The 16,866-nt window shown below is 43.9% G+C and overlaps 1 protein-coding gene across 1 annotated transcript; it reads left to right on the top strand.

Annotated features, from left to right (window-relative positions):
• Positions 1-302: 302 nt before the first annotated feature.
• Positions 303-9,917, top strand: TFAP2E (transcription factor AP-2 epsilon). The gene is made up of 5 exons (XM_085306696.1): positions 303-1,289; positions 4,057-4,285; positions 4,536-4,654; positions 7,894-8,035; positions 8,436-9,917. Exons 1-5 carry the CDS (start codon positions 965-967, stop codon positions 8,722-8,724), a joined length of 1,104 nt encoding a protein of 367 aa, XP_085162822.1. The 5' UTR covers positions 303-964; the 3' UTR covers positions 8,725-9,917.
• Positions 9,918-16,866: the final 6,949 nt, after the last annotated feature.

Raw genomic sequence — 16,866 nt, 5'->3', positions numbered from 1 at the left:
AGGTTTCTGAGCAGACACTAGAAATCTAAAACCCCTTTCCTTCCTCTGCACATACACACACCCTTGGAAGGACTAAGGTGCTACATGCACCCAGAAGAAATCACACCTACTTCCTAAATCAACCTGAATACAGCCACACCAAGGAAAAAGCAGCCTGAGTTCTACCCTTTATAGCCTCCTGGGCTAGGGGTGTTCAGCCCAGCTGAGCCCTGTCCAGTTCATCAGGCAGGGTCCCGGGGAGGAGGCCAAGCACCTGTGCTTTGGGGAGGTGCATATAACCCTTTCCTCGCTGGYCTGTGGGCCATGTGTCAGCCTGCTGCTGTATGAATGAGCAGTCTCTGGGGTGCATTTCTGATGACAAAACTGTATTCTGTAGTCATAGGGGAGCTGAGCCTCTGCCAAGCTGCCTCTGTACAGCCCATATCTCATAGTGTCTTGTGTCTCATATCCTGTATCTTGCCTGCCMTGAGGACAGTCTACCCACTGAGACCAGGAGTGGAGAACAGGTTATTGAGAGAAAGGTAACATCCTTCCCCAGTGCCAAGGGCAGGTATCTCCTGTAGCCTAACCCCAGGGGACCTCAAAAGAGGTGTCCGGTACAGCGATACTRATGTAATGTTTCTATTCCCAGCCTTAACGCTGCACTGGCTGGAAACTGTTCRTGTGGGGTTCAGGTTTGTGTCTTCACCATGTGACTTGGCATTGCCTCTGGCTGGCAATCCAGGTGCTCCCAGGAGAAATAAGAGAGGTGGTTTGTGTTACGACTATTCACGTCGTATTACGACCTGGAGCTCCGAAATTTAGCCACGAAATCATGTCTCTGCTCCAGTGGTTTATTCTTCTGCACTGTAACTTGGATGAAATCTTGACATGATGCTGTGCTGAGCACCAAGTAGTACTTCCCAGAGGGGTCAGTTGCCTGCATGCATGCGTCTTGGTTTGGAAATGCCCTCTGCTCCTGCATATGGCACCAGGACTCAGGGGATCTGTGTGCTCATGCCCCCAGGGCATCGTGCTGTCTGCTGGGCATCATGCAAACCTGCAAGAGTCTCATGCTTCCTTCTTGTCTGCAGGCTGGCTCAGGTGCTCCGATCACCTGCTGCTTGCGGGAACAGGAAAGCAGCAACTGAAGATCGAGGGGGACTTTTGGTTTGCTCAGATGACAAGAGACAATTTTGGTTCCCCAAAAGCCAAGGAAACAAAGCTGTCAGGCTTTAATGGTAGCTTGTCTCCCTCCTGCAGCATGTTTATGGGCAAACAAGCTGCAGATCAGACCAGGCAAACAGCAGGTGAGGTCAAATAATAATTAATAATTAATGGCAAATGTGGCTATGTTTATTCTTGTTGTATTGAGGCAACATTGTCTAATGGATGAAGCACTGTTACAGGACTCGAGAGACCTGGGCTCCGTTTCCAGCGCTGCTGCTAACATCTGTGTGATGCTGGGCCAGTCACCCTTTCTGTTTCTCCYTTTGCATTTTGTATGCTTTGCTCTTGTTGGTGCAAGCTCTCCATGATGAGCTGTGTTATTCCATGTGTGCACAGTACTGAATGTGATGGGGCTCTGATCTCAGCTGAGGCCTCAAGGCAGAGTAACACCAATAATCATTTTCTGTTATGGGGTCCTTAGTAATGATGCCTACATGGTTTGATTGTGGCACGTAACAGAGATGGYCTGTCTATTTTGGGCATTAATTTTCAGAGCAGTAGGGTCTGTTTTACCAYTCTCCAGGGGCATTTGTTTCTGATGGTAGGAACATTTCTAAAATTGCCAGTACATGTTTTAGAAGTGTTGTGGTGTCTCCATGCCATCACACTGCTGTGCATCAGCATTGATCAGTGCCTTCCCATGAACTCCGCACCCRCAACACCGCACTGTCTGGACCTCCGTGTGGCCACCCTCTCCCAAAGCACGCTGCTGTTGTGCGTGGAATGAATARCAAACACATGACAGTGCTGGATCTTTCTGATCTCCAGGCAAGTTTTTCCATAGGTTCTGGTGTTAACTGATACTGGTGCCAGAAAGGTTTGTTTCCTTACTCAGGTGCCATGTGTCATGGACAAGTGTGGTGAAGCACGTTTCCCTCTCTCCTGCATGACTTGTTCAGTCATTCATATCCACACGCAGGTCCCTAGCCACGCATGAAGGCTTGAATGCACACCAGTGCATGATTTCCAGGCTTGCACAAATATGTGAATATATTCATTATGCAGAGCTCTTTGCAGACAGACAAATTCATAGAAATACATTGATCCACAGCAGTTAATAAAAGATATGGCACAAGAAAAAACACATACTCTCCAGAGGTGTCTTGGCTACATGGAGGCACTTACTGCAGCAGATCTCACATCTGCTGTGGTACCTAGACCTGAAGCGACATACATCTTTGCAGCGATGCATGGATATCTGTAAAACATGCTCTGACTTCTTATTTTAAGGGTGTGCCCCAGGGACAAATATTACCTGTTTTAGGGTTATGAAAAAAGCTCTGAAATTGCTGCTGCCTGGAAATAGCTCTGGTTTCCCAGGTCACATGGTAATTTCTTATTTGGATCTGTTCTTCCCTTAACATTCCTTAACTAGCTACAGTTGTAGTAAATGCCAGTAATTTAATTATTGACTCTAGCAGGGGAATCAGTGCATCTTGCTCTTCAGTCCCCTGACTTCGTCACAGTTGCATGCTGAGAGGGAACTTAATGTACTTTAGCTCATTTCCATTCATCTTTTAGTCTTAAAACATCAGCCATTTTTATATAACATGTGCTACTTTTTATTGCCACACTAACAAGTTGTTGAGCTGTATTTACGACATGCTGATTGTAAGCTCCCATTAATAGGCCCAGTCTATTTACCCTTCCCAATTAATTTCCAGCTTTTCTGTTTCATTTTGGGCATGTGTATTTCCTTTATAAAATCTGCATCTCACCCTGGTATTTGTTGCTGTATTACTTGTATGAACCATTTGAATGTACATTATGGAACAAGCATTACCAAGTAACCACAGAGAATGCCAGGGCTGAAATGAGCTGGAGCAATGGCATTTGCAGTCCACTCTGGATTCTTTGAAAACGTGCTTTTTTTTCTAGAGTTAAATTGGTTATTAATTTCAAAACATAAAAGCCAAAGAGATTTGGCACAAGCATCAGCCACAGCTTTAACTCATAAATTCTTATTGCGTCTAAGAATGTTTCTTGCTAAAGTGACGTATGGGAAAAATGTACTTATTTCATCCTGGATGTGATGCCATGGGTCCGGTGCGATGCCCCATTCACTACTGCCTGACTGCTTGTGTTAAATGACGTTTGTCCATTAAGTAAAAGGAAGTTTGTGCTGAATTAATCAGGTTTGATCTTCTCAAGCTTCCTTTAAATCAGGGATGATGAAAGTTCAGGGTTGTGGCTTGTTGTGGGGCTAATCCAAAGCTAAAGTCAAAGGAAGTCTTTCCACTGATTCCCACGGGCTGCGCATTTGCAAATATGGCTCTTGGCCATCCCCGCGTTTCCCAAGTTTTATGCAGGGCATGAAGGGCTCAGCTTTGTTGACCCTGCCCAGTGGGATGCAGACCTGTGCTGGTCTGAACTGGGCCACACCTGCAAACCCATACGTAGGTGGCTTCCCAAAGCCCAGGGAGAAAGAGCATCCAGGCCTGGGGCTTGCGGGTGAGCGTTTTGTGCCACCCAGCACACCACTAAGGTGCTTAGGGGAGACAGGCTGAGGAAGCTGGTTTCAGACCTAGACAAAGCTGCAGACAGTCCTTAGCTTTCCAGGATATTAAGCTAAAACTTTGGGTTTAGTTCCACTAGAGCTGGGAAGAATGGGTAAGCAGGTGAGAGCAGAGTCTGGACTTTTTCCTTTTTATTTCTAGTACTCTTTTCCATTATTGCAGAAAACATGAGACTAACAGACCTCATAGCCAGGCATGTTTCCATCGGCTGGTAGCACTGCACGTGTGCTGGGTGTCTAGAAAGCTGCCATGAGAATCACCGAGCTGTTTCCCTAACCCTGGAGTCTCTCTGTGACAGTCTCCTGTTCTCTCTCCCTTCCTTTTCTCGCAGTGCCCATCCCCTCCAAGGCAAATGGCACCACTATTTCCACCCTGTCAATGAACAAAGATGGTCTCATTGGAGGGGTGACGAATCCCAACGAGGTCTTCTGCTCTGTGCCTGGCCGCCTCTCTCTTCTCAGCTCCACCTCCAAGTACAAGGTGACGGTCGGGGAGGTGCAGAGGCGGCTTTCTCCTCCCGAGTGTCTCAATGCCTCTCTCCTTGGCGGGGTCCTGCGGAGGTAAGCAGCACGTCCCTCAAAGAAGCTTCGTAATCACCAAAGGATGTGGGACTGCACTGTTTTGAGAATCGGGGGAATAGCTCTAAAGCCAGCTCTCTACTAGGTCTCACATCTCAGATTAATGGTGACAATGAGAAATTAGTTGTTTACAGTATATTGGAGAGTAATGTTTTAGTTGCTTTTTCTTTTTTTCTCTTAAAACCCAGAAACTTAAACTGAATCTTTTTTCCTCCTTGTTTTCTTCTTTCAGAGCAAAATCAAAGAAYGGGGGCCGGTGTTTAAGGGAAAGGTTAGAGAAAATCGGACTAAATCTACCTGCAGGAAGGCGTAAAGCTGCAAATGTCACCTTGCTGACATCCCTAGTGGAAGGTAAGAGCCTTTCTTTACTCCCTTGTAAGATGGGAGTGCCGATACTTTGCCCATTCAGTATCTTTCATTTGTAGCTTTCCACAAACGAAAACACTTAAAGTATGCAGCCGTCACCACTAACTCAAACTGAGACTGGACGTATCCCAGCGTACGCCTCTATGCTAATTCGAACTCAGCTGTCTTCCAAAGCTCACACATTTCTGCTGGACTAGTCATACAAGTCTTGGTACGTCTTGGAAAAGGCATTCAGAACCCGAGCGAGACTGAACTTCATAGCTGCAAGCTTGCTTTTGCCAATACATAAGTTTACCATTYTCTTCTGTGAACTAGGTTTACCAAAATTTTGTCAAGTTCACAGAAACCGAATACAAAAAAAGCTTGAATAGAGCTGTTAAAAATTTAACACAGAGATTTGCAGCTGTCCTATAGCACCACGTGCCCGCTTAGGCTACAAACCCACGTGCCACTGAGCGTGCTGTCCTTGGCCAGCRTTGATGTGGTTTGTTGGGGCTCCAGCACCTCGCTCAGGTCCGTGCCTTGTCTCAGGTAAGGACGAGCAGCCTCCAAGCTCAGACAGCAGGAGACAAGTGAGACACAGAGGAGAAGCTRTGCAGCTTTAAGGTCTTGCAGGTGGAAATAAGGTTCATAGCAGCTGATCTCTGAGCATGGCATTAAGGGCTAAGCACAGCTATGGCAATACGAACAGCGCAGCCTCCACAGGCAGTGCGCGACGTGTCCACAAAGTATGAAGTGCCCCAGCTTAAAGCTGCTTGTTTATTTGCTTCCCTCCTACTTTTTGCACTATGGAAATGATGATGTCGCCACTGCATCTTTGGAGAAAGGGACACGAGACACAAACAAATGAAATGACAGCTCTGACTCCCTTCTAGCTTTGGAATCCATTGTAYTTGTGCCCAGCATGCTGGAGGCAGCTGCCTGCAGTTTCTGAATAGAAAATCATCTCCATTGTTGCCGGCAAATTAAATGACCCGCTTCATTAGGCGGAGGTKGTTACTGAGGGCAGTTGGTTAGTGCTGAATGAAAGGCTGATTTCCATCAAAAGAAAAGAAAGAAAAGAATGAGAGAAAGAAAGGAAGGAAGAAATGTACATTTTGATTTCAGGTGGCTGCTAATGTTTTGGTTACTGCTTACCAACTCACAGTAAATAAAAGTGGTGCCATGTGTGCTGGACAGATATAATTTCTTCTCCTCCTGCAAATAAGTATTATGGTACTTGGAGATGTTTCACAGAGAGGAAGGTGCTATTGCTTTGTCATTATTCAGCGCACAGAAACTAGCTCGTCACCCTATGCCCCAGCCTCCCTCTTTCTTGGTCATTTGCTCTCTTAAGTTTAATTTGTCTTCTCCCCTCCACCTTCCCAAKGACTACTCATTTAAAGGGAAAAAAAAGTGTTTTTTGGATGCCAATGATATATTTTTTTCTTACATTGACCCTGTTCCTATAGATGGGGGAAAAGGGTGTCTGGGAACGATACACACAAATGAAAGGCATCACCGGCACTGGTGCGAGTGAAGCGCATTAGACAGACGGAGCTGTGCAATCTCTATCAGAGGGATGTCTCCAGGACTTAGCAAGTTATTTGCCTGGCTTCTGGAGCTCTGCCACAATTTGAACTCACATCCATCACTCTTCGCTGCTGAGCATTAGTCATTTTTGTATCTCACAGTTGTCTGTTTAGATCATCTTTAAAAGGCCTCAAGATTTTCCGGTGAAAATGAAGTGAATCCTGCTAGAATTGTAGAGGAGCAGAACAGAGTTCAGTGGTGTCCTCCATGCACATGTTCTGCAGAAAGCTCAAGGCTGTAAACTGCATGGAGATGCTGAGTAGTGAGCAATCGAAGGAGCATGAAGAGGGTTCAGAGACTTTCGAAGCATGCCTAAGCTCTCAGAAAGAGGTCTGTGTTCAACCAGGCTAGCAGGCTGCCATCTCCGTGCCTGCAGTGAGACAAGACTCCTTGGCCCCTGTCTGCCCATGTGCCCCACACTTCTGCTCCTTCCAGAATCAGTTTCCCTGGGCTCTGACTCGGTAGCTTTAATACCAGTTTCAAAAGCTGGAGCACTTTGCTGAAGCCTCTCTAAGCCAGCACCCAAATCTCCTTTAAAACATTCAGTTATTTAGCCACTCACATTCACAGCAGTAAATAAATCCTGACTTTAACCATGAGGATAGAGAGCCCCCTTTTTATTGCTACAATAATTGTTTTTCTGCAGTCAATGTTTTGATTGCTTTTTAACATACAAAGTACTCCAGTTTTGATTCTCTAGGTTCACCTTACATTTTTCCTTTTGGAGGAGGAGACACAGTGAAAAGTAAAATCTTGATATGGGAAGCACAAGCACTCTGCCCATAACGTGACTTTACAGACTCAGCTCTCAGACCTAGGGAGGCTGTGGTGGGATCTAGGTTAATACTATTAGGATGGATGGCCTAATACAGATGAGCAGCAGGGGGCAAGTCAAATTAGCTCTGCCTGTCCAGGCAGGATTTCGGGTGCTGGGCATGATCGATTGCCATCAGCTCTGATTATTTCCATGGGGATGCCTGAAGATGGATCAATTTCATCAATGGGTGGGCATTTCCATGGGGTGATGGATACGCTGCCTGTGCGCCCACCCCGAGGGCCTCCTGCTCGTGTGGGAGGATATAAACACCTTCCTTCTGYGCTTTTCTCGTATCCCCTTTTTGTCTAGCAGTCATGGGTTAAGATCGCTTTTTCACCCTCCAGCCCCTGTCTAAACCTCTGAGACTAGTCTATAACTTTCTTAATYTGGAGAGCTAAGCAGGAAACTGGAAGAAAGTGGGGAAAGAAAGATGCAAGGAGGAGGGCAGCCAAGTCGGAAACACCTCTGCTGTTCTCTCTTTTGGAGCACAGCTCAGCAAGTCACGCCTCGTCCTGCCCTAACTCCAGCCGGCTCCAGCTCCATGCCTTTTTAACACTTAGCAAAGGARCCATCTTCTGTTGAAKGCTGGCGATGGTTCATTGGGATCCMTGTGGACTAACTCTCTTACAGCTGAGTATAAGAAAGTCTTAGTGGTGTCATTGCAGCAGCTCTGGAGCCAAAGGTGAAGAGAGCTGTTGGGTGGCAACTGAGAAGGGAGCAGTGCTCTGGTCACAGCAGACACAGGCCACCTCGGTGAGGTGTCTGGAGTTGCTACAGAAAGCATTCCCTTTTCACACAGTTATTGACACAGCTTATTACCCTGTCCTGCTTGTAGGTGAAGCTGTTCACCTCGCTCGGGATTTTGGCTACGTGTGTGAAACGGAGTTCCCAGCCAAGGCAGCGGCAGAGTACCTGTGCCGACAGCACTCCGACCCCACCGAGCTTCACACCAGGAAGAACATGCTGCTGGCTACCAAGTGAGTATGATTGCAATGAGCAACCAAAGCACTGGGATATTAGATACCTCCATCCTATAATGGAACAGCAGCTTTTGCCTCAAAAACCTATCCTTCTGCAGGTAAGATAGGGGCTCCTATGCTGCACACRGTTATATCCAGAAAGATGTGCAGCACAGTGAGGAATTGCTATGGATTGAAGGACTTGCTCATATACAGCAGTGCCATACGTGTCACTTCAAAGTGGCAGCAGCAGCACCAGCTCCTACCCTGTCTGCATGCAGGGGCTTTCCATGCTGGGGCAGAAAACTCATGCTAGTTCTGTTATGGAAACAAAGAGCAAGTAAAGAAACCCCAGACAAAGCTATATCCTTGCAGCTTTCCAAGACCGCTTCAAGTAATACAAACTTTTCTCTTTTAGGCAAATTTGCAAAGAGTTTGCAGATTTGATAGCCCAGGACCGTTCACCGCTTGGGAACAGCCGCCCCTCGCTCATCTTAGAGCCTGGTGTCCAGAGCTGTTTGACTCATTTCAGCTTGATAACCCATGGCTTTGGGGGCCCAGCTATCTGTGCAGCRCTCACGGCCTTCCAGAACTACCTGGTAGAGTCCCTTAAAGGGCTGGATAAAATGTTCATGAACAGCACAGGGAATGGGCACACAGCTGGAGACTCCAAAGCATCAGAAAAGGAAGCGAAGCATCGGAAATAACATGCTGTCTCTCTCCCGCTCCCCAGCGAGGGAGCTTTCCCCAGGCATGATAGGAAGGYTTATCAGCACTGGGGGAAAAAAAAACTCCGTGCACCATTTTCTAAACTGTTACATTTGAACTTGGGATGAAACTCATAAAGCAAATAAAAGAGGGAGAAAAAAGATTTAAAAAATTTAAGAAGAAAAAAACAACTCTAATGGACGTAGTGAGATTCAGAAAAAAGCCAGGCTGATGGCTTTTGTGTTTTGCCTTTTTTTAAAAAAACATGGATGCAGGAAGCCAAGTTATGTGCAATTTTATTTTATTGTTTTTGGTTTTTGTTTTTTTAAACCCATAATGAAATCCTGATGTGCTCCAGGAATTTGTTCCAACTAAAAACCTGAGMAGAGTGAGCAAAGGCCTCAACAGCAGAAGAACCAGAGGCACAACAGCAGAGGGGGAGGGAGCTGGATCACTGGCCATACCTGGTTTATCACCTGTTTTTGACAGGCAAACACATAGGAAACCTTTCTATTTCACCATCTACAGCCCAGTCCTAAAGCCAGGCCACGAGAAAATGGCCAGAACTGCCTCGGACGTCACACAGTTTCAGGACAGTTTACAGCAAACTGAGACTCACCGCGGATTTCCCGCAGGGCTGTGGAGCCCCGAGCCGTACCACGAGGGGAGGAACCAGCCTCACGCCCGGATCATTCCCAAGGCAGGAGCCGATCAAGGAGAACCTTCCCAACTGTTGTGTTCACAGCAGGGGGATCGAGCAAGTTAACTTATACCCAGGAGTAATTAAAACTCCATGACCTATAAGTAACAGCACACAAGTTTCTAAAAATAATAATGATAATAATAAAGCACAAGGAGCAGAACTTGAACCAGGCCAAACTGAACTGTTCTAAATCTGTATATATTTATTTATGTGTAATTAAATCTGAAAGTTTTAAAATGTCCCGTGCGAGTTATTTATATCAAATTGAGTTGGTTTTTCTTTTTTTGAGAGAGAGATGAAAGTCTTTGGATTTTCTGCCATTAGAAATGGGAATGAAGTTTTGGATACACAAAACTGTAGCATGGACAAAATAGGCTGTGATGATAATGAGTATAGAAGTTCTGCAGGATTTTGTACTTGCTGTTGTTTCTCTTAATGCTGCAATAGATGTACAACACCTACACCACAATGTCATTCTCATTATCTTAATAAACCTCTTTCTATTTGAAGAAAACACTTCCATCGTCTTTGTGAACCGGGATCCTTCTGCTTCTGCGGTTGCATCATGAAATATTCTATAGATTTAAGATAAAATGTCCTCCAGTTTCACGGTCAGCATTTGACTGATCTATGCAGTCAACAAATAACAAGTCCAAAGAATGACAGGAACTGGCACTGATGCCCTGATCCCGCAAGTTGTTGGAGCAGAGCAGGCTGGCACCTCYGGTATTACTGGACATGAACAGTGAAATGAGTTTGCAAATATTCCAGAACTATTCAAGATAGCCAAATCTAAGCCTGTGAGAGCTGCAGAAGGACCTCATGGTATCAAGAGAGTGAGTGATAAATTGGCAGGTAAAATAATGCTGCTAATCTGTATGCAAGGAAGCTCTCTAAGTTAGCGTCTATGTTTGTGGCACTATTTCAGATAATACTATGAAAACAGCTAGCTAGGACTCACAGGAGGTTAGAAGTGCAAGCAAACAAACAAAAATGCTGGGAACTGTAGAAAAGGATTAACAGACCAGACACGTCATGCCATGTGGTGTACTACCTGTGCCTTTGGGTGCTATTCCTCCACCTGAGACACACAGCACCGGCGCCAGGTGTTAACGTTACCACCGCGGAGAAAAGCAGGCAGAGCGATCCGAGACACGCGCTGACGGCCAAACGGAGCAGAGCTGCTGCGCTTGGGAAGGACACAAGGAACAGGCAACAACGACGTAAAAGAATGCAAACAGGGAACGATTACGTTAAAACTAGGGACGAGCCACCAAATGAAATGATCAGGCAGCAGGTTCAAACAAATGAACGGAAGAAAGAAGCTGCGGCAATTCGTAAAAGCAGACATGTAAACGGCTTTTGGCAGCATGGAAGAGAGGAGATTTTGAAGCGTGTTTTCATACTCTTCCCTTCATGTCCAGTGCTGGTCACGGCTGGAGACTCAGAGAAAGGGACACRGGTCTGACTCGTTACAACAACTGTTACACTGGAGCTTGTCCTGCCGTTCTTCTCTGGAGGCTGCAGAAGAGGCTGATGAAAATAGAAAAATAACCAAACGGTTCGAAAAGGGATCGCTGGCTTCCAAAGATGATCTCCCTTTCCGTAAAACATGAGAGGAACTGTGTACTAGAGTAATTTGTGGGGATTGGTCAGCCAAAAACTTTAGGGATGCATGTTCAATGGGAATYGGATCAGAAAAATCACTTGATACGAAGCGTGTGAAAGCAAAGACCTAATGGCAGGCTCTGCGGATCTCGTTTCTTTATGGACCTTCCGGAAAGAAGAGTCAGGCAACAAGGAGGAGCCAGGAAGCAGAATGGAAATGGTAGACACACGTTAGAGGCTTGTTTGCACTTCAAAGCTATTTGAGTGTGAGCTGAAAGCACAAAAGCTATTCCTAAATTCCAAAATAGGAGTGCCCTGTTCTGCATTAGCATAATCCATGTTTAAAATGGATTATGATAAAGGAGAACAAGGTGTTTTTGTGCTAGAATACAGGTTTCCCTACATGAAGTTATTTAGGAATAATTAYCCTGAAATAATTCAATTTGTAGACATGCTCTGGTGCATAGTATCAGAAAAGTAAAAGACATGCCAATACATGATGAAAGCATATGCACGCACAATGTAATATAAAGTGAAATGTCATTTCATAACGCAATCGGATTATGAAAACCTGACTTGATTAGGGTGCTCTGAATATCAACAAATTCTTAGACGCAGTAGCGATGAGCAATACAGTCAAATTACATACTATATCCACCAGTTAGAGAAAATACCTCCTTCCTCATTTTCCTTTTTTGGGTTGCTGCAAGGCTTTGGAATGCTCTGTGAGGTACAGCCCGGTGCCGGACAGGCGAGGATGACACCAGCCGCCTTTTARCTGCGAGGAAGCTGGATGGTTTGGATTCAGTTGCTGATTCTGCCACAGATGCTGATGYTGGGTATGTCACACAGGATCAGCATTTTGAAAGCATTGAGATTTTCACTTCCCCAAAGGACTAGGAAGTTTGGAAGCCTSCATCTCTGCACGCCTGCACTGATACTTGAAAAGAGCTTAGATTTCAGAGGTGGTGTCAGGCCATCTCGTGTTCGTAAGTTAGTGCTTGGGTCCCCTCCCAGGGTCACTGTCAAATAAGGCCGTCCCCTTGTGGGTTTTTTGCCTTTCCATCCTAAGAGAGAGAGGCTTTCTACACAATTCAGTGCTCAGCCCTGATGTAAATTCCCACACTGATTACAAATATCGCCATGGGAAAATACATGAGATTGTGTCAAAGAGTAAAAATAGTTTCAGGCTYGTGGTTTCTACCCTTGTTATAGAACACTTTGGAATTTCAGTCCTAAAGGGGAATTGAAAAGAAATCTTTTTTGAATTAATTCTGAATGAATGACAAGTCCAGGGAAGCCACATGACAATCCCTGACAAGTGAAAAAAAAAAAAACAAAACAAAACAAAAAACAAAAAAACTCCTCTTCATTCCCTAACAGTCAACTATCCTAAGTGTAAACTGAGAACTGAGGTTAACATTGAACTGGGACACTATGTTGTATCACTAACATAAACAAGCAGAGGTTATGTGTTGGCATTCTGCATGAAATAATTACCTTTAAACAGCCTACTTTAAAAACACCATCATAATAATAACTGTGCTGAAACGAGAAATAAACAGACTTTGCTGGCCTATAGTTAACACATTCTTTCATGTATGAGAGAGTCCATTAAATTTCAGACTTTACATATAAAGTCCAAGGAACCACACAGTCAGTAAGCAGAGGAAGATTTTTTCCCCCCTGTTAATGCAATTGAATCAAAACACCAAAAACAAAGGTATTTTCAAATGAGGCAGTAAACCAAATGCAATTTGCTTGCTTTAGAGATTATTGATTTAGCAGCCTAGACAGATATCACAGTTGTCATGTGCAACATACCACTATAGTCTTAATTATTCTAACAGACTTTGGGGGGAACGCTCTAAACCCAGTCGTCACGTAGAACTGAACACGCTGAGCCGAAAGGTGTCATCTGGCCTTCCTGCACCTCCTTTACATTGCAAAGGATTCCCACTGCAGCCACCTGAGCGTCCCTACATCTTCAACGTACAGGGTAACGTAAATAGCAATAATAATTCCAGACATTGCTCCACAGGGCTAACACATATCCAGGATCTGACCCCGTAACCTCAGAGCTGAGAGCACCCGGTTGCCTCTCACATAGTAGGCAATCAGTGACCACGATGCCACTGTTATTCTGGAGGGCTCGTTTTATACTGACACCTTCAAATGCTTCTTTTGTTTGATTCTCCCCATCAAACAAGATGTTAAAATAATATCAGAAGTGTAGCACTATAACTACAAGGAAAAAAAAGTTTTTCACCAGTTTCAGGCAAAGATATAGTATTTAATTTTTTTTWAATTACAATAAAAAGTTAATTCCTTTAAAAATTCCTTTTCTGCTCCACTGTCTGTTGGCTCTGTGTGAGAACAAGGAGAAAAGAATTCAAACTGGGATGACAGCACGCCAAAGGTTCCTGGGCTGTAGGTGTTACAGGCACTGCTGAGGAGACCACCAGTGGAAGGGCCAGTTTGCTTAGCTCGGACGATCAGAAGAACCTTTCTCACATCCTCTTTGTAACCTGCTGCTGGTTTGAGTCTTAAATGGACCCTGGCACCACAAAGAATTGCTTCAGTCCAGGCCTCCCACTCTTGACCTGTTTTCATTTAATTTCTTCTCCCCCAGCCTCATCATGTCAGGAGTATATTACACCTTACAGACTTTCCTGCTAATTTGGCCTTGATAGCAAGCTTCCAGAACACCTCAGTAATTACCACCCTAAACCAGGCTACAGCCTTCCAGTACAAATTACTCTAACTCCGAAACATTCAGAATCTCTCTGCAAGGAAAATCMAGTTCTGCATAGCCCTCTGGCGTCAAACTAGGAGCAAAGTACACCCGCATCCGTGCGCGGGACACATAGTCCATCACAGCCTCAGCGTGGCACGGCCAGCCACCAGCATGCTCACCAGCCCAGCAGGCACATCCAAGCAGCAAACTGGGAAGCACTCAGCTGCCTGCAGAGAAACAGGCAAGACGGAAGATGCACGAGATCTATTCACCCTATGCAGCACCTTTTGTAACACTAAGATGACAAACAGGTTGGAGAATCTATGCTCTAGGTCTTACCCTGCTGAAGTCTTTAGTATCTGATGAAAAGGTGGTAAATAAAGGCATATTCCTGTTCTAAGGGACACATCCTTGAAGAAAGTTGTCACAGAACCTTTGAATCTGTTGAGCTAAAGAGTATTTCAGCTGAGCACTATGAAGAATAGCTCTGTTCAGTTCAGGTTGAGCCAATGCTTTTTTCCATTAATGTGTTAATGAGCTTCTTCACAGATTTTGAACATAAAGAACCTTTTGGTTTAGTTCTCTGCAGATTTTGAAACCAATGTRGAAACAAAACCAAAAACGTATGTCTTTACAGCTCCTAAATACATCAGCAGAGGTTAACCTCAAATTTTTAACCAGCTTATGTAAACATCTGAGATGAAGGCAAGCTGACCTCTGGCAGTGTTCACACAGCCAGCCTTCCTGATGTTTCAAAGCATGGGCAATAAACACTAGGGTAAATACAAATACACAAGTTTAAGAATATCAGCTGTACCAGACGAAAGCCCCAAATGAATTTGGGTAAGTTTCTAATGTRCTTTGGGTGAATACTAAAAACGAATGAAGTCTAGGACCCAGTYTCAATCGTTTTCTTCCTAAAAGTGCCCACTCAGGGGTTCAGTATTTTAAGGATGATTATACAGAAAGATTAAAAAGTTTGAACTTTATCACTATTTTTAAGAGAAAATAGAAATAAGTAATCCCAGGAGACCCTCTAATCCTGCATCACGTATCTGGTCTCACCCAGCAGCAGAACCCTCAAAGATTCAAAAAACTCAGTTGTTGAAAAGATGGTGTGCGTGCAAGATCACTGCCCTCTGCTGAATGGAAGAGGCTTGCCAGATACGCAAGGCTTCTCCACAAACTAAACTAGGAGCCCAAAGACCTCTGGTAACGAGGCAGTGGCATACCTTGCATTTCAAGTGAAACATTTAGCAGTAGAGACCAAGCATCACTTAAGCCCACAGGCACTCTGGTGCTACTTAATGGGGTACTGTCAATAGCTCTACAGAAACAGATAAATTATGACAGAGCCAGCTTTATCTTTATGTCTTTGTAAATTAACCAGATAAGATGCATTGTTTTCATGTTTGTACATAAACACCAAAACCATCTGATATCAGTGCAGCCTCTATTAAGCACTATATACTACCTTCTCAGAAGTTAACCACAGCTTGCTCCTTTCCCATGCAGTATGTAACGTGTCCACGCAACTAGCAAGTCCAGGGCTCAAAGGAAATGCAATTAGCTTAAAATAAAAGATTTTTTCAAACAAAAAATTAGTGAAATTGATCAATGAGAAAAATGTATAAAGTAGAGCTCTGCCTCACTTCCACTGTTATCTTATCCTAGCATATAGTTGCTATCCGTATGAATACTAAACACCATKTGATCAGTGGAATTCTAGGGCAGCTGCACGGTATTGACAAAGGGCAAGCAAGGCCCCAATATTGAACTGCTGAAATAYGCAAAACCTTGTAAACAGGCAACAAAAACCTGCAGGTTTCAGCAGAGCCCCAAATAATTTTCATTAAGTGCCGAAAGYAGACTTAGACAGTTTAGAAGAATTTCATCAAAATATACTCATCCAGGTCACCATCTCAGARAGAATTAGAATATTTGGTTGTCTCCATCTTGTGACAATCAAGCTGTTTGGATTACTTCTTTATAAAACTAAGTTAGCCAAAGATTCAAAACTTACACTGCATTTGTTGGTATTCAGATGTAGGCATATATTAGTTCTACCTCAATATAGATTTGATTAGCAGAGTTTAAWTTTCCTTAAAAAAATTGCTAATCTTTAATGCTTTACTACATTATACACAGAAAAACATACTAGTAATTCTGAAACAGATTCCKTTAAACATCCCTTCCCTCCTCACCATTCATAAAGGGTTTTCTCCACCCCTTCCACAGCTGTCTCGAGTTAGACTACATGAATAAGCTTATTGGATAACTACCTAATTGCACATTAGCACAGAACCAAAATGCTTAAAATGTCACTTTACATTTTTCAGACAACTGTTTTATTTTTTAACATAGTCCTCAGCAGGTCATGAGTACACAGGGGTTCAAACTTGTCAAGGACATGGAAAAAATGCAACAAAATATATTAATTTCACCACTTTTTTTTTAATCTGTTAAAACAACTGTCTGTTTAGCTTGATCAGTGCTCACATGAGAATTTCCTGCACTTAGTTACTGTTGATGGTAGACTGATAACAACACATGGAACCTCTGCATAAGGTTAAACCATTGAAGACAAAGAATTTAAAAAGGGTTGAAGGATAAACCTATTTTTATGGGTAGGATAAGTGTATTTTCCTTATATACACTGTATGTGTTCTGTACCACATAAGTAGCAGATTCACAGGTTTTTCTTCTTCCTTAGATATCAAAATATTTTGTACAAGAATGAATATTCTGCCCTGGCATCAAGTAGGAAAACAATCARCTCCATGTGCAAGTTAGAATCAACCATTCTTAAGCACTATGAACATACCACAATGTCAGCCCTGGCATCAGCTATAACTTCACATAGGAACTTACTGTCAAAACTAGAGACAAGAACACATGAATAATCCTACTTGGGAGAGTCTAGCCTACTCTGTTCCTGYATCTCCTCTGGAGACCGATGGCTCCTTTTCTTTTTGCTGCAAACAGGCTTCTGCCAGCAACTGTTTTATCTCACCACAAAAATCAAACTCAGAATGGACTAAGCATACTGTTTGGATATGATTCCTCCAAATACTACTGCTATTCTATTCTGTC

This window comes from Rhea americana, unplaced genomic scaffold (assembly GCF_003343005.1).
Source record: "Rhea americana isolate MKP2758 unplaced genomic scaffold, rheAme1 scaffold_246, whole genome shotgun sequence".
Classification (NCBI taxonomy): Eukaryota; Metazoa; Chordata; class Aves; order Rheiformes; family Rheidae; genus Rhea; species Rhea americana.
The sequence above is the reverse complement of the archived record's forward strand: the minus strand, read 5'-3'. Positions and strand labels throughout refer to the sequence as shown.